The sequence below is a fragment of the Lithobates pipiens genome, unplaced genomic scaffold (assembly GCF_037356315.1).
Source record: "Lithobates pipiens isolate NorthernLeopardFrog02 unplaced genomic scaffold, aLitPip1_a1.2 Scaffold_19, whole genome shotgun sequence".
Lineage (NCBI taxonomy): Eukaryota > Metazoa > Chordata > Amphibia > Anura > Ranidae > Lithobates > Lithobates pipiens.
Genome location: NW_027507764.1, coordinates 543658214 through 543677081, shown reverse-complemented (window position 1 = coordinate 543677081; position 18868 = coordinate 543658214). Strand labels below are relative to the sequence as shown.

Here is an 18868-nt window from a genome sequence, read left to right as displayed (position 1 = left end):
TTAAGCACCCATTCCCATTGAAAACAATAGGGCAGCGGCGCTATGCGGGCGGATTTAATCCTTTTTCGGATGGTAGCGGGGGGTGGGGGGAAATCGCCCCCGCTATCGGCCGCATAGCGCCGCAAAAACTATGGTAAAGCTGTGCTTTACTGCTGGCAGAAAGTAGCCTTACCGCATATAGGCCAATTTTACTGTTGAGTGTTTAGGAACACTTTAAGTATACTTGTTATATTTTCTATTTGTTATCTGGATCCGTCATTATTAAATGTTATACTTATAAGTATTTGTGTGATCTCTTTGCACATGTCGAATAAAACCCCAAAAAATGTAACCGTGATAAAATATTACACAACATACATGAACAGGGCACATAGAAAACCATTGTTTCCCAAGCGCCTTTGTGTTGCTCAATACAGATAAATGATGTGAATGAGCCCCAATAATTATTTCAGCTACTCAGCAACATTACGTATCCCAGAAATTCTAAAAAAACTAAAAAATAAAAATAAATAAGTTTCCATTCAAATAAAGTCCTGCTTAACCTAAAATGCGATTAGCTTTGCAGGATCTCATTGCATCAAAGAGTAAAAATGTTCCTTCGAGGTGCTTTGATTTCACTCAATTCCAGCGCCTTGTTGTCTAACTCCCAGGATGCTCTGCTTCTGAGATACTAAAATCAAACAAAAAAACCTTGCTGGCCAACTTTTTGCAAATTATACATCTAGCATACCTGTGTGGCAATGAAATAATGGTGCGGGTTATTGTCTGCGATCATGGATAACAGGCATGCTGAGCCATCGACAGGACTCTTCGAATGAGCGCAGCTCCGCACCTGAAAACGCTGTGCAATTAACTTGGCCCCATACAGCTCCTTCCCCAAGGACTCCAGTTCCTTCAAAACACAGCTGAAAGAGAAAATCGGCATATTACCAGGCGCATCAGTTGAAACCAATTATTATTTACAAGCTGATAACTCATAGATGAGGCACATGATGTTATATAGCAGTGCTCAGTGACGGCTGTAAGAACATGCTATTTAAAGCTCCACTCCCTGGATGGTACACAGGTCTACTGACATCTCTATCGCCATCTACAGACCAGTGCAAAGCTGTACGCTACTGCAGGGCCATCTACAGGCTGCTAGAAGACCACTTAAAGCAGGGGTGTCCAAACTACGGCCCTCCAGCTGTTGCAGAACTACACATCCCATGAGGCATTGTAAAACTCTGACATTCAAAGACATGACTAGGCATGATGGGGATTGTAGTTCCTGAACAACTGGAGGGCCGTAGTTTGGACACCCCTGACTTAAAGGGAGTTATAAAAAGGAAGAAGGTTGCATTCTATGCAAAAGCCCGTGTGTAGCAGCCTCCCCAGCACCCCCTAATACTTACCTGAACCCCCTTCTCTGTCCAGCGATGTCCACGAATCCCTTGGCCATCTGGGACTCTCCTAAAGCCTACGTTCACATTGATTTTTGTTACAAAGTAGCTTTCCAGAGGAAGGTCTGAAAGCTCTATTTTGTATCCCTGGGCCAGCATGTCTAGAATAAATGGGGTTTCTGTCATGCTTGCCCAGTGAGGAAGACATTTCTGAAGCCTCCCACTGGCAATGACGACCCATAAGCGATCCAAACAATTTACTTTTAGACGCTGCGTCTCCTGGCCAGGTCTTCAGCCATAGGGCTCTCCTGGCTGAATTAGTTAAGGTCCCAGGTGTGGCTGACATCCTTATTGATTCTGAAGATGCATCAGAAATGCAAGCCACAGATGCTGCTAGGGTTGAAAAAGAATCCAGAATCCCCTGCTTGGGTCAATCTGCTATAATGTGGGCTTTTAGCCAATTTAGCCAGAACTCCATGTTTCTAGAAACGCAGGTAGTAGCCATAGCCGGTTTGATGTTGCCCATGGACTGCTGAGCCTTTTTAAGCTATTGATCCATCCTCTTGTCCATGGGAACTTTTAATATTCCCATGTCTTCGAATGCCAAGTCGGTTGATCTGGAAACTTGGTAAAATGCCGCGTCCACTTTAGAAGCTTTGTTCCAAAGCACCTCTGCGTCTTCAATGAATGGGAAACGTCTTTTATGCACTCTTGAGAAAAATAAAATAAAAAAAAAGTTCTCTGAATCCACCCATTACTTTTTGATGGCTTCAGAGATTACCGAATGCACAAGGAAAGTGTGGATTTGTGTTTCACAAAGCCCTGCAGCGATAATTCTTTTGCTTCACCAAACTCCGCAATACCAGTCTGACTTCAAAAAGCTGCAGGAACGTGCCTGTAGCTCGCTAAGCCCTTGTACACACGGTCGGATTTTGTCTGAAACTTGTGTTGCATACACACAGTCGGACAAAGTTGTTGGAAAATCCGATCGTACGTAACATGATGACGTTATTTCGTTACGACGGGACTACGTTCAGGCTAGTAGCCAATAGCTTTGGTCTAGGAATTTGATCTGAGCATGTGTGGCACTTTGACAGATCGGAATTCTCTACACACAATCGGACAAAGTTCGATCGGATCAGGTTATCGTAAAGTTTTATAGCCCAGCTCTAAAACTTTGTCCGTCGGATATTCCGACAGAAACATTCCGATGGAGCCCACACACATTATCGACAACATTTTCCGTCGGAATGTCCGACCGTGTGTACAAGGGCTAAAGCGTCTAGCTGTGGATATGGCCACTAAAGAATTTTGAGCGTGACCCATTTTAAAAAGGGCAGCTCTTACTTTTGCAACCATTTTACCCAACCTTGCAATACTGTCAAAAGGTCCCATTTTGGCAGAATTTTCAATGGAACGGGTTTAATCCTAACTAACTAAAAAAATAAAAAAATAAACTGCTAACTAGTGGGTCCAACACCAGTGGTTGCAAAAAAAATAAAAAACACAAGGCCGATACCTGCACTTTTAATGTACAGATGGCCTGTCCTTGATCCGCACAGTCTTGTATAAAAAAAAAAAAAAAAAATCCAAGATGGCTGGAATACCTGCAGACACCTTCTTGGTATCTAATCATGAAATTAAAACTTTCCAAAATTTAATAAATCGCTTGGGTTACCTTCTTTCTACTAGAAAGAATTGTGTTTACCACCCTGGCTGAGAGCCCCTTAGACCTCAGGAGGCTTTCTTCAGACGCCAAGCTGACAATTTCAGGGTCTGTATATTTGGTATGAGAACTGGGCCCTGGGGCAGCAGATCCTAACTCTCGGGCAGCATGAGGGGAGGCTCCTCTGTCAGGCGTAACAGCGTGGAAAACCACGGCCTCTTCAGCCAATACGACATCACTAGGATCATGAATCGTGAGCTCTTGAACAAAGTTCCTCAGGACCAGAGGAATACACTTGATTGTGTGTGTGTGGGGGGGGGGGGGGGGTAGCAAATGCAAGACGCCCACTTTTGGGTCAAGACATCTATCACCTTGGCCCCTACGTCACTTCCCAGAGAGAAGTACACTAGAACCTCGGCATTTGATTTGTTGGCAAAACAAATCCACCTCTGGAAGGTCCCATTTCTCTATTAGCTGGAAGATTTCACCGTTTAGTGACCATTCTGACTCCTACACTTGGTGTTGGCTCAGAAAGTCCACCAGATGATGTCCACTCCCTTTAGATGGACCGCAGATATTGACTTAAGTTTCCTCTCGGACCAAGAAAAGATGGGGCTCAGTCTGATTAAGGACAACACCTTGTTCCCCCTTGTTTGTTTAAATACGAGACTGCTACCACACTGTCCGATAGGACTTTTTTTTTCAGCTATCTGGCAAATGCCTTTAGCGCTTCCCAGATCGATTGCAACTCCCTCCAGTTGGCTGATCTTTGGGGCTGTGCTTTCTCCCAACACCCTTTGGCTACTCTTGACCCCTAATGCCCCCCCCCCCCCCAACATCCATGGTGATTCACACAGACACCAAAAGAGACCCTACACAAGGTTTTCGTTGTCCCTCCACCACCATAGAGACCTCTTGGTCTTTGAAGATAGGCGGAAGGTTGCACCCAGCGATTCCTGCGCTTCGCCCCAGCTGTTCAGGATATCGGTCTGGAGACACCTGAAATGCTGAAATGGGCCCTTGCCCATGGCACTGCAGGGATTGTTGCTGCCAGGAGACCCAGACCCGACATAGCTGAACAGATGGAAACTGCCAGATTGTTCTGAAAAATGGCTCCTGTCACCTTCACCTTTTCTACTTTCTCCTCTGTGAGATAGATCTTCTGCGTCACTGAGTTCATCAAGAACCCCAAGTACTGCAAGACCTGTGTCGGGGTTAGGTTTGACTCCCCCCCCCCCCGTTTATCAACCACCCCAGCTTTTCCAGAAAGGAAATGGCCACCCACAGATCTCCTTGTAATTTTTTGCAGAGGGTGCAAAAAATAAAAAGGTTGTCCAAGTATGGAATAACAGATATTCCTTTCAGTCTCAGGGGGGCCCGTGCCTCCACCAAGATTTTCATAAAAATCCTGGGGTATTAGGAGGATAGGCCAAATAGCAGGGCCCTGAATTGAAAATGTTGGCCCTGCTTTCCTCACTTGATTGCCACCCTCAATTTTTAAGATTCTTCATGGATCGGGACATGTAAATAGGCGTTCCTCAGATCGAGGGAAACGTGAAACAACTGAAAATATGTCTTATATTCTAGGTTCTTCAAAGTAGCCACCTTTTGCTTTGATTACTGCTCTGCACACTCTTGGCATTCTGTTGATGAGCTTCAAGAGGTAGTCACCTGAAATTGCTTTCCAACAGTCTTGAAGGAGTTCCCAGAGATGCTTAGCACTTGTTGGCCCTTTTGCCTTCACTCTGCGGTCTAGCTAACCCCAAACCATCTCGATTTGGTTCAGGTCCAGTGACTGTGGAGGCCAGGTCATCTGACTCAGCACCCCATCACTCTCCTTCTTGGTCAAATAGACCTTACACAGCCTGGAGCGGTGTTTGGGGTCATTGTCCTGTTGAAAAATAAATGATGGTCCAACTAAAAATGCAAACCGGATGGAATAGCATGCCGCTGCAAGATGCTGTGGAAGCCATGCTGGTTCAGTATGCCTTCAATTTTGAATAAATCCCCAACAGTGTCACCAGCAAAGCACCCCCACACCTCCTCCTCCATGCTTCACGGTGGGAACCAGGCACGTAGAGTCCATCCATTCACCTCTTCTGCGTCACACAGACACGGTGGTTGGAACCAAGGATCTCAAACTTGGACTCGTCAGACCAAAGCACAGATTTCCACTGGTCTAATGTCCATTCCTTGTGTTCTTTAGCCCAAACAAGTCTCTTCTGCTTTTTGCCCGTCCACAGCAGTGGTTTCCTAGCAGCTATTTTACCATGAAGGCCTGATTCACACAGTCTCCTCTTAACAGTTGTTCTAGAGATGTGTCTGCTGCTAGAACTCTGTGTGGCATTAACCTGTTCTCTAACCTGCGATTTCTGAGGCTGGTGACTCGGATGAACTTATCGTCCGCAGCAGAGGTGACTCTTGGTCTTCCTTTCCTGGGGCGGTCCTCTCGTGAGCCAGTTTCTTTGTAGCACTTGATGGCTTTTGCCACTGCACTTGGGGACATTTTCCCAATTGTTCGGACTGACTGACCTTCCTTTTCTTAAAATTATGATGGCCGCTCGTTTTTCTTTACTTAACTGCTTTTTTTCTTGCCATGATACAAAGTCTAACAGTCTATTCAGTAGGACTATCAGCTGTGTACTGTATCCACCTCCTGCACAACACAACTGATGGTCCCAACCCCATTTATAAGGCTTGAAATCCCACTTATTAAACCTGACAGGGCACACCAGTGAAGTGAAAACCATTTCAGGTGACTACCTCTTCAAGCTCATCAACAGAATGCCAAGAGTGTGCGGAGCAGTAATCAAAACAAAAGGTGGCTACTTTGAAGACCCTAAAATATAAGACATCTTTTCTAGGGATGCACCGAATGGGTTTTTTGGTGCCGAAACCGATACCGAAAATGAAAAATACACTAGGCCGAAAACCGAAACCGAAACAGCACCGATACCGAAAATGACTGTTTTTAAAAAATATTTTTATACAGGAGGTGGTCAGAGGCTGGGGACATGGTACAGGAGGTGGTCAGAGGCTGGGGACATGGTACAGGAGGTGGTCAGAGGCTGGGGACATGGTACAGGAGGTGGTCAGAGGCTGGGGACATGGTACAGGAGGTGGTCAGAGGCTGGGGACATGGTACAGGAGGTGGTCAGAGGCTGGGGACATGGTACAGGAGGTGGTCAGAGGCTGGGGACATGGTACAGGAGGTGGTCAGAGGCTGGGGACATGGTACAGGAGGTGGTCAGAGGCTGGGGACATGGTACAGGAGGTGGTCAGAGGCTGGGACATGGTACAGGAGGTGGTCAGAGACTGGGGACGTGGTACAGGAGGTGGTCAGAGACTGGGGACGTGGTACAGGAGATGGTCAGAGACTGGGGACGTGGTACAGGAGATGGTCAGAGACTGGGGACGTGGTACAGGAGATGGTCAGAGACTGGGGACGTGGTACAGGAGATGGTCAGAGACTGGGGACGTGGTACAGGAGATGGTCAGAGACTGGGGACGTGGTACAGGAGATGGTCAGAGACTGGGGACGTGGTACAGGAGATGGTCAGAGACTGGGGACGTGGTACAGGAGATGGTCAGAGACTGGGGACGTGGTACAGGAGATGGTCAGAGACTGGGGACGTGGTACAGGAGATGGTCAGAGACTGGGGACGTGGTACAGGAGATGCTCAGAGACTGGGGACATGGTACAGGAGATGCTCAGAGACTGGGGACGTGGTACAGGAGATGCTCAGAGACAGGGGACATGGTACAGGAGATGGTCAGAGACTGCGGACGTGGTACAGGAGCTGGTCAGAGACAGGGGACATGGTACAGGAGATGGTCAGAGACTGCAGACGTGGTACAGGAGATGGTCAGAAATTGCACACATGATACATGACACATGATACAATTGATACAATGCAGCCAGCCAGTGTCCCCCGTTGCAGCCAGTGTGTCCCCCGTTGCAGCCAGTGTGTCCCCTCAGAGCAGCCAGTGTGTCCCCTCAGAGCAGCCAGTGTGTCCCCTCAGAGCAGCTAACCTGCAAAGAGAAGAGAGAAGAGGAGAGTCGCCTCCGCCGCCTGTTTGATCACAGCAGGGGAACATCACAGCTTTCAGTTCAATAGCTGTGTGTTCCCGGCCGCGCGCCGTCACGTAAGCCCCTCCCCCTTGTCAGGGCACTTTGATAGACAGATCATCCGTCCAATCCTACGGGTGATCTGTCTATCAAAGTGCCCGGACAAGGGGGAGGGGCTGTACGTGACGGCGCACAGCCGGGAACACACAGCTATTGAAATAAAAGCTGTGATGTTCCCGCTCTGTGATCAAACAGGTGGTGGAGACGGCTCTCCTGCACTATTTGGAATGTTATAGCTTTTCATGATGGGCGCACCAGCGGTGGGGGGCGGAGCCCCGCCCCCTACCCTGGCCCCGCCCCATTTTCGGCTCCATTATCGGCCGTTTTTCTCTTTCGGCAAATTGCCGAAAAGGGCATTTTCGGCCGATATGTTTCGGCGGCCGAAATTTCGGTGCATCCCTAATCTTTTCAGTTGTTTCACACTTTTTTGTTAAGTATATAATTCCACATGTGTTAATTCATAGTTTTGATGCCTTCAGTGTGAATCTACAATTTTCATAGTCATGAAAATCAAGAAAACTCTTTGAATAAGAAGGTGTGTCCAAACTTTTGGTCTGTACTGTAGGTAGGGACATTTGACTTTCTTCTGGCTTTCCTGACCTGCAGACTTTGTTCTTGAGCTTTGAAATTGCCATTCGAGCATCATTTTAACCTGGCAACTAGCATTTCTTAAAGCAATTCAACAATGGCGGCCCTATGTTTCTTTTTGGAAAGGTTTGCTTTAATAAAACATTTGCACATTTTTACTGCGGTCACCATCATAGGCCATACAGACAGGAAGTGGTGTAATAAATTATATATATATATATATATATATATATATATATATATATATATATATATATATATATATATATATATATATATACACACACACATACACACACACACACACACACACACACACATTTCCAGCTATGAACAGCGCGGCTCAGTTGCCGTAACGGCAATCGCGATAGAAGCTTGGATTAGACACAACCACATTGAACTTTTTGGTCATAACTCCAAAAGATATTTTGGTGCACATCACCAAAACACCATACTCATCGTGAAGTATGGTGGTGGCTAGAGGTCGACTGATATGGGTTTTTCTCTGGCCGATGCCGATATTTAGAAATCATGGTGGCCGATATATGATGCCGATTTTTTTGGGCCGATATGTTAGGCCGATTTTCCTCCCCCCCCCCCTTTTATCCCCCTTCATCTCATAAAATCTAACAGAAACCTTTCCCACTGGGGCATTTTTCAGATACTTTTGGGCTAAAAAAAAATAGAGCCTGTAAAGTGCCTGCAAAACGGCTCCCCTGCAGTCTGTGTGAAAGACAGAGTGCTTTCACACTAAGGGGATGCGCTGGCAGGATGTTAAAAAAAAAAAAAAAAAAAAAAAAAAAAGTCCTGCAAGCAGCACGTTTGGAGTGTTGTATACCGCTCCTCCACCACTCCTGCCCATTGATATGAATGGGCACCACTGCCGAAGTGCATGCAATGCGATTTGGCAGCGGTGCTTCATGGGCACATTTAACCTCTTCCTCAGCCGCTAGCTGGGTTATATGTGCCCCACTAGCAGCCGAATAGCACCACTAAAATGATGGTAAAGCGCCGCTAAAACTAGCAGCATTTTACAATCAACGCCTGCCCGCTCCAGTGTGAAAGCAGCCTTCATAAGTGATACAGAAAATTTCTTACATTTAAACATTAAACAAAACAAACCTCCAGTTTACTTGTATGTATGATTTAGATAAAATACAAAAAAAAAAACTATTAAATAAAAACAGGTAGTCAAAACTTTTGGACAAAAAAAAAAAAAAAAAAAAAAAATGGGCTAACTTTACTGTTTTAATTCCCCCCCCCCCAAAAAAAATGCATTTGAAAGACCTCTGCGCAAATGCTGTGTGACATAAAATATTGCAACAACTGCTATTTTATTCCCTAGGATCTCTGCGAGAAAAATATATATAATTTTTGGGGGGGTCTAAGTGATTTTTTGGCAGAAAATACAGGATTTTTACTTGTAAGCAACAAGTGTCAGAAAAGATTTAGTCTTTAAATGGTTAAACTGAGAACTCTACACACAGAGCTAAGTTCATTCATTCAAGTGTAAACATTGTATCTCTTTGCTCTTTTCTTGGCAGACTGCCCAGAGAGGAGGAAAGTGTTTCTATAAAGACTCAGGCAACTTGCATTAACTTCCATTACAGAAGTAATTTGCAAGTTGCGCTGTAGTTCTAAATCGCCTTTTTTTTTTTATCAGAAAAAAAATAAAATAAAAAAAATTTATATCGGCCGATGCCGATTAATTAAAAAATGGCAAATATCGGCCGATAAATCGGTCGACCTCTAGTGGTGGCAGCATCATATTTTGGGGCCGTTTTTCTTCAGATGGAACAGGGGCCTTAGTCAGTCAAGGTAGAGGGAATTATGAACAGTTCCAAATACCAGTCAATATAGGCACAAACCCTTCAGGCTTCAGCTAGAAAACTGAACATGAACTTCATCTTTCAGCATGACAAAAACCCAAAGCATACATCTAAAATCAACAAAGGAATGGCATCACAAGAAGATTAATGTTTTAGAATTGCGCAGCCAGAGCCCAGACCTGATGAAATTGCAACTACAAGGCCGCCTGCAAAAAAAAAACTTTGCGGCCAAAAACAGGCATCAGCTGATGCACTGACGTCTACATTGTAGAACTTGGTAAGCGTATGGACAGACGACCAAGTCGCCGCCTTACACACCCGAGCGACCGACGCTTGGTGTCAGAAGGCCCAAGACGTTCCGTTTGCCCTTGTAGAGTGGGCCGTGACCGGAAAGGGGGGCACCTGCCCCTTCAAGGCGTAGGCTTGTACTACAATCTGTCTGATCCACCTGGAAATGGTGGCCGACAAGACCGCCATACCGTTCTTTGGACCAGCCACCGAAACAAACAGTGAGTCCGACTTCTGAAAGTGAGCCGTGGCAGATAAATACACCTTCAGAGCCCTAACCACGTCGAGAGCATGAAGGGCCACCTCTTTGGGGTGCTTCGGACACAACGATGGTAATACAATGTCCTCATTGATATGAAAAGCCGAGACCACCTTCGGTAGAAAATATGGTTGCGGACGCAACACCACATTATCCCTGTGAATGACCAGATAAGGCGACTTGCAAGACAAGGCTGCCAATTTTGAAACCCTCCTAGCCGATGTGATGGCCACTAGAAAGACCACTTTCTGGGAAAGAGTCAACAGGGGAATCTCCCTGATATTTTCAAACGGCGGTTTTTGAAGCGCCGACAACACCAGGTTCAAATCCCATGGAGGTAACAGTGGGCGCACTGGAGGAAAAACATATCGTACCCCCTGAACTAAGGTACTACTCTACTCCTTGCTGGAGAAACAGCTGGATCCTTGCTATGGAAAAGGAACGCAGATGCCACCCTTTCGCCTCACACGGAGATGTAGGCCTTCCAGGTGCGATGGCATATCTTCCGAGAAGAAGATTTCCGTGCACTCAACATAGTTGGAATCACCGAGTCCGACAGACCCGGTTCCTCAACACCTGGCTCTCAATAGCCAAGCCATTAAAGCCAGCGATGGTAAAGGAGGTCATCTCACAACGGCAGTCGCCAGGGAGCGTCTGCCACCAGACGCACCAGGGCCGCTGAGGCCAATCTGGGGCAACCAGGATTACTGGAATCCCCTCGACTTACACTCTGCGAAGCAGACGTGGCAACAGTTTCAGTGGAGGAAAGGCATAGATCAGCTGGTACTGATCCCACGGAGCCACCAGCGCGTCTGAACGCGTCTGCCCACGGATCTCTTGTCCTGGACACAAATCTTGGCACCTTCCAATTGAGACGGGAGGCCAATAGAGCCACATCTGGTGTGCCCCACTTCAGGCACAGCAGCCTGAATATCTCCGGATGCAATGCCCATTTTCCTGGGTCCAGCATCTGGCAGCTCAGATAGTCCGCCTACCAATTTTCCACCCGGGATGTAAATGGCCGACAGGGCCGGTACGTGTTTCTCTGCCCACCGAAGTATGTGAGCGACCTCCCGAGCAGCGGCTGAGCTTCTTGTTCCCCCCTTGGTGATTTATGTACGCCACAGCCGTGGCGTTGTCAGACTGTATCCTGGTCGGACGCCCTTGAAGACACATCGACCATGTGGAGGCACAGCCTGATCGCTCTCAATTCGAGCAGATTGATCGGCAACTCGGTTTCTTTCGTCGACCAGAGGCCCTGAGCCAACTGAATCCCCACCACTCCACCCCAGCCGGATAGACTGGCGTCCGTAGTGATCACCGTCCATTTCAGAGGAAGGAACAATTTTCCGGACTGACTCACCGGGACCTCAACCACCAGATCAGAGAGTCCCTGACTGGCTGGCTCTGTCCCATTTCAAACAAGATCTCCCTCTGCAGTACTCTGGTGTGGAACTGGGCGAAGGGTACTGCCTCGAAGGAGGCTACCACGAGTCCCAGTACTCGCATGCAAAACCGGAGCAACGACCACTTGCGGTGCATCAGTATTTTTACCGCGGACCCGAGAGTCTGCATTTTGTCTGAAGGGAGAAAAACTCTCGCTTCCCGAGTCCAACAGTAAACCTAGGTACTCCAGACGCTGGGTCGGCACAATTACCGACTTCTTTAGGTTTAGCAGCCACCCAAATTCTTGCAGGGTCTGCATGGTGATCGCCACATCCTCCTCTAATTCTGAGGCAGAAGATGCTCTCAGGAGGAGATCGTCTACGTATCCCACGTTGTCGCAGCAACGCCAAAACTAGAGCCAGTATCTTGGTAAAGACTCGGGGGGGGGGGGGGGGGGGGGGGGGGCTGATGCCAGACCAAAAGGAAGAGCCACAAACTGGTAATGGGCTTCCCCCTACTGCAAATCGCAGAAACTTTTGATGCCGAAGGCATATGGGTATGTGCAGGCACGCATCCTAGATGTCTAAGGACGCCAGGGAGTCCCCTTGATGAAGTGCAGCGACTACTGAGTGAACCGATTCCATTCTGAACCTCTGCACTTTTACAGAGTGATTGAGGGCTTTTAACTCCAAGATCGGACGTACCCCTTCCTTCTTGGGACCCACAAACAGATTTGAGTAGAATCCCTGTAAGCGCTCTGATTCTGGAACTGGTACAATCACCTCTCGATTCAGCAAGTCCCTTACCACCCCCCCTCCCCCCCTCCCCCCAACAGGGTCTCTCAGCAAACCGGGGACACTGGTATGCTGGAGGGGAAGAATCTGTTTGGCGGCCAAGAGAGAAACTATCTTGTAGCCTGTGGAAATCAGATCGCAGACCCATTGGTCGGATAACCGGGAGGACTACCGGGCTGCAAACTCCCAAAGGCGACCCCCCACCCGAGACATGGGTGGGGGCAAACCTTCATGCGGTAGCACTTTTGTTCGCAGGCTTGTTAGGCTTTCGGTTCCAGGGACATTTTTGACCGTCCGTGGGCATCCTGTCGGGCTGGGGACATTTTGTCGAAGCACCGGGCGGACGAAAAAGCCGCTTGTGAGCGGAAAGAGGGCCCTTGCCTGCGGCATGGCTCCTTAGCCTTCCTGGCCTGTGGGAGTAGAGTACTCTTACCACCAGTGGCATTTTTAATAATGTCATCTAACGAGGCTCCAAAGAGCCAGCCGCCAAGAAAGGGAAGATCCGCCAGGGCTTTCTTGGATGCCTGGTCAGCAAACCAGCATTTTAACCAAATCAGGCGCCTCAGCTTCACAGCTGACACTGAAGCCCTGGATAACAGAGGGAGAGTGGTGGGCTCGGACTCGGCTCTTTCCACAGATCGGGGCCGCGCCGTGTCCTAGCAACATGGCGCGGCCACGATCGCCGCACGGCCCCGCAGGAGCGGCTGTTCTGGGCCGCCGTCATATGACGGTGGGCGGGCAACAAGCAGTTAAAGGATATGTAAACGTTAATACTTAACTCCTCTGTGTAGTCGGTTCTGCACAGTGGCCCCAATCCTCCTCTTCTGGGTCCCTCAGTGGCACCCCTGGCCCCTCTTCTCGAGTGCCCAATCGGAGAAGCCTGGGGGCACTCATGCAGGCGCGGTCCCGTGTCCTGCATCCATTAACACAAGACAGCAGAACTCAGCTCCGCCCCATGTCATAAGATTGGATTTGATTGACAGCAGTGGGAGCCAATGGCTGCTATCAATCTATCCACTCAGGACCGGAGACACAGTCTGGAGCGGATGTGCTCGCCCCTGGCGCAGGTACGATCGGGCTCAGGTATGTAAAAGGGGGGCTGGTGCACAAGAGGTTTTTCACCTCAATGCATAGAATACATTGAGGTGAAAAACCACAAGGGTTTACCACCCCTTTAAGCCTGCAATGCATTGCTGTATAGTAACACTTGGTGGCTGGTCTAGAACCACAGTACATGACTATAGCACAACCTACAGCCTGCAATGTATTGCACTAGAGCGACACCTAGTGGCTGATGGAGAACTTCAGTACAGCGACTATAGCAGAACCTACACTCTGTAGTGCAATGAATTGCTCTATAGCAACACCTAATGGCTGGTGAAGAACTGCAGTACACCAACTATAGCAGAATCTACAGGATGTGCTCTATAGCGGCTATTAGAGAACTGCTGTACAGCGACTATAGCATAACCTACAGGCTGTAATGTAGTGCTCTATAGCGTCAAATAGAGAACTGCTGTACAGCGACTATAGCAGGATCTACACATGCTGTAATGTATTGCTCTATAGTGACACCTAGTGGCTGGTGGAGAACTGCAGTACAGCGACTATAGCACAACCTACAGGCTGTAATGTAGTGCTCTATAGCGTCAAATAGTGGCTAATAGAGAACTGCAGTACAGCGACTATAGCAGGATCTACACACACTGTAATGTATTGCTCTATAGTGACACCTAGTGGAGAAAGGTGACACTTCCTGGCTATAAACTACTTTAAAGCGGAGGTCCACCCTAAAATGGACCTCCGCTCATCGGAATCCCCCCCCCCTCCGGCGCCACAATCGGCACCTTTCAGGGGGGAGGGGGGTGCAGTTACCTGGATAATCCAGGTAACTGCACCCACTTCCGGGCTAGCGCTCTGCGGAACGAGCGTAGGTTACGCCTCCGTTCCGCAAGCGCCCGCCCCCTTCAGCAAGTGCCCCGCTGCCTGCTGGGAAACACACAGCTCCCAGAGGCAGTGGGGACCGTCCGGATTGCGCCGCGCGGCTCGCGCATGCGCAGTAGGGAACCGGGAAATGAAGCCGAAAGGCTCCATTTCCTGATTCCCATACCCAAGATGGCGGCGGGACCCGGCAGCCGAGCGAGCGATCGGCTTCGGGTGCCGACATCGCGGGCGCGCTGGACAGGTAAGTGTCACTATTTAAAAGTCAGCAGCTGCAGTATTTGTAGCTGCTGGCTTTTAAAAAAAAAAAAAAAAAAAAACGCGGAGTCCCGGTGGACTCCCGCTTTAAAAAGCGGAGGTCCACCCTAAAGTGGACCTTCCGCTCATTTGAATCCTCCCCCCCTCCGGCGCCACAATTGGCACCATTCAGGGGGGAGGGGGGTGCAGGTACCTGTACAGTACAGGTATCTGCACCCACTTCCGGGATAGCTCTCTGCGGAAAGGGGCGTAGATTACGCCCCTTTCCGAAAGTCCCCGCTGCCTGCTGGGAAACACACAGATCCCAGAGGCAGCGGGTCCATCCTTATTGCGCAGCGCGACTCGCGCATGCGCAGTAGGGAACCAGGAAATTAAGCCGAAAGGCTCCACTTCCTGATTCCCATACCCAAGATGGCGGCGGCAGCACCCGAGAGACGATCGAGAGATCGGCTTCGGGTGCCGACATCGCGGGCGCGCTGGACAGGTAAGTGTCATTATTTTAAAAGTCAGCAGCTGCAGTATTTGTAGCTGTTGGCTTTAAAAAAAAAAAAAAACGCGGACTCCCGCTTGCACCTATCGGCTGGGAGCGGACTTGCACTACAGTGAACACAGCAGCACCTACATGCTGCAATACATTACAGCGGCACCTAGCGGCTGGTGGAGAACTGCAGTAGAGACTATATAGCGGCACCTAGTGGCTAGGCGCAGATTTGCAGTACAGTGACCAGAGAGGCGCCCCCACCCGGTCGGCACCAAGCCGCACTACATTGACACTTACTGGGTGGTGCAGAGCTGCACATCCCCCATCATGTATTTGGGCAGCTGCTCCTTGATTTGGATCTGGTTCTTCAGAGCCGCCTGGCAGAAAGTTCCGTCCAGCAGCACCTGGTAGGGCTCCCGGAAGCGGAAATTGTTCCGGTAGAAGCTCAGGTTCTTCTTGGCGTGTTTCTGCCGAGTGATCTTCATTGTCGGCGGATCACCGACGTGACGTCACCCACACCCGATCCCCGCGGCTTCACCGTACACGTGCTGTGTGTGTGTTCCGGAAATACGTCACCTTCCTCCTAGACTGGGTCTCCGCCCCCTGGTGTCACATGACCTGCACCCTTCACACGCTGGGCGGCAGGGAGCTGAGCGATGTGTTGCTAGGAGACCGTGTCAGTGTGCTGTACATAGAATACTGGCGGGAACCAGAGCCGTGTGTGAACCCCTTATCCCTGGAGGTGTCCCCAGAAATGAAACATCCCCAATAAAATGCACAAAATGTCCCTTACAACTCAACGCCTCTGGAAATGCTCCTGGAAGTGTCCCTGTAAATATCCCTAAAATGCTTCTGGAAGTGGCCCCAAAATGTCCCTGGAAATATCCTAAAAAACCACCCCATAAATATAACCAAAAATGTCTCTGGAAATGCCCCTGGCAACATCCTTAGTAATGCACCCCCCCCCCCCCCAAATGTCCCTGTTGTTGCCCCCAGGTAATATCACCTGAAAGGTCCACAAAAATGCCTAGAGGAATGTCTATAGAAATGCCCCCCAAATGTCTCTGGAAATGCCCCAGAAAGATTCCTGGTAACATGCTCAGAAATGCCCCACAAATGTCCCTGGAAATGCCTCTAGCAATGTCCCTGGTGTTGACCCCAGAAATATTGCTGGAAAGGTCCATGAAAATGCCTCTGGAAATATCTCCTAAGATGTCTCCACAACACCTGTCCCTTGGGGAGTCCCCAGAAATGTCCTTGAAACATCCTCAGTAACATGCAAGAAATGTCCCTTAAAGCGGGGTTCCACCCTAAAGTGGAACTTCCGCTGATCGGAACCCTCCCCCCCTCCGGTGTCACAATTGGCACCTTTCAGGGGGGAGGGGGGTGCAGATACCTGTCTCTGGTACTTCCCCCAAAACGTCTCCAGAAATGCTCCTGGAAGCATCCCTCTAAATGTCCCCAGAAATGCATCTGGGATTATACCAGAAATGTCTCCGAAAGTGGCCCAAAAATGTTCCTGGAAATATCCTAAGATATGCCCCTGGAGTCACCCCCAAAGATATTACCAGAAATGTCCCCGGCGATGTCCCAGAAATGTCCTTTAAAGGGTTCCCAGAAATGTCCCTGGCATTGGCCCTAGTAATATTGCCAAAAAGGTCCACACTAGGATAAAATTTTAAAAAATACATATTTTATTGAACTATCATACATATAAAAGACATGATGCTAATACAAGCATCTCATTATTAAAAAAGTGCAAAGTAAGAAACACCATTTTTTTGTGAGTGGCTAAATAGCTAAATAGAGAGAGTACTAATAAATCTGGGTCCTCATGTGCCAATGCGTTTTGCCAATTTTTGCTTCATCAGGGCTTAGGAAGACCATATAGTACTTATCTATAAGAAAGTGATAATCAATTTCCATATATATATATATATATATATATATATATATACTATACTATATTACCGAACGTACTGGGACACTTGCCTTTACACGTGACCTTTAATGACCCCAGTCTTAGTCCATCGGGTTCAATATTGAGTTGGCCCACCCTTTGCAGCTATAACAGCTTCAACTCTTCTGGGAAGGCTGTCCACAAGATTTAGGAGTGTGTCTATGGCAGGCATGTCCAAAGTCCGGCCCGCGGGCCAATTGCGGCCCGCGGCCCGGTTTTGAACGGCCCGCCTGGTTATTTGGACATACATATCTTTTGTGGCCCCCGACGATCTCCCAGCGCCGGGGCCACAAAAGATATATATCAGCCGTCACTAAAATGGCGGTCCGAGTCCGGACCGAGCAGCGCTTCTGCCCGGACCGCCATGCCGCCAGTGTAGCAAGCGACAGCAATCACTGGTTTGCTGGGACCGCGGGTTTCCCCAGCAACCAGTGACGCTGCGCGCATGCGCCCGCCCCCTGCTCCTGGCCGCGTCTCTCGGAGCTGAAGAGACACGGGCAGTAGGGGTGTGACGTCACGTGCGCGCCCCGCCCCCCTGCTGCCCGCGGTTCCCGGGTCCTGGATCTCATCACGAGGCAGCTTTAGTTGTGCCCACACTCCTGCTGCAGTTAAGGTATGTGGGCACATTAGTTATCTATTAGTGATCAGTGTTGTGCACACTGTTGGGCATATTTTAAGGGGCTTTTTTTTGTAAAGGGCACGCTGATGGGAAAATTTTATGTTAAAGGACACTCTGATGGGCACATTTTATTTTAAGGGGCACGCTGATGGATATATTTTTTATGTGCACACTGATGGGCATGTTTTGTTAAGGTGCCCCTTAACAAAATATGCCCATTGATGTGCACATTAAAAATATACCCATCAGCGTGTCCCTTAAAATAAAATGTGCCCATCAGAGTTCCCTTTAACATAAAATTTTCCCATCAACGTGCCCCTTAACATAAAATAAGGGTCACGCTGATGGGCACCTTTTATGTTAAGGGGTAATCCGATGGACAAATTTTATTTTACGGGGCACGCTGATGGGTATATTTTTAATGTGCACATCGATGGGCATATTTTGTTAAGGGGCACGCTGATGGGTACAACAAAATGTGCCCTACAAAATATGCCCATCGATGTGCACATTAAAAATATACTCATCAGCATGCCCCTTAAAATAAAAATTGTCCATCAGAATGCCTCCTAACATAATAGGTGCCCATCAGTGTGACCCTTATTTCATGTTAAGGGGCACGCTGATGGGCAGATTTTATTTTAAGAGCAACACTGATAGGTACATTTTATATTAAAAGGGGCACTTTGATGGGCAAATTTTAAGTTAAGGGGCAAGTTTTGTTGTGTCCATCAGAGTGCCCCTTAATATAAAATGTGCCTATCAGCATGACACTTATTTTATGTTAAGGGAAATCCTGATGTGCACATTTTATGTTAAGGGGCACTGTGATGGGGACACCTGATGTAAAGGGGCACTGTGATGGGGACACCTGATGTAAAGAGGCACTGTGATGGGGACACCTGATGTAAAGGGGCACTGTGATGGGGACACCTGATGTAAAGGGGCACTGTGATGGGGACACCTGATGTAAAGGGGCACTGTGATGGGGACACCTGATGTAAAGGGGCACTGTGATGGGGACACCTGATGTAAAGGGGCACTGTGATGGGGACACCTGATGTAAAGGGGCACTGTGATGGGGACACCTGATGTAAAGGGGCACTGTGATGGGGACACCTGATGTAAAGGGGCACTGTGATGGGGACACCTGATGTAAAGGGGCACTGTGATGGGGACACCTGATGTAAAGGGGCAATGTGATGGGGACACCTGATGTAAAGGGGCACTGTGATGGGGACACCTGATGTAAAGGGGCACTGTGATGGGGACACCTGATGTAAAGGGG

General features: G+C 48.6%; 1 protein-coding gene across 1 annotated transcript in view; it reads right to left on the bottom strand.

Annotated features, from left to right (window-relative positions):
- Positions 1–15594, bottom strand: part of UTP23 (UTP23 small subunit processome component) — a 31887-nt gene extending 16293 nt beyond the window's left edge. Inside the window, exons 1-2 of the mRNA XM_077493242.1 lie at positions 15299–15594; positions 731–905 (exon numbers count right to left, since the gene is read on the bottom strand). Coding sequence (XP_077349368.1) covers positions 731–905; positions 15299–15486 — 363 coding nt within the window. The 5' untranslated portion in view covers positions 15487–15594. The remainder of the gene's footprint in view (positions 1–730; positions 906–15298) is intronic.
- Between the last annotated feature and the right edge of the window lie 3274 nt (positions 15595–18868).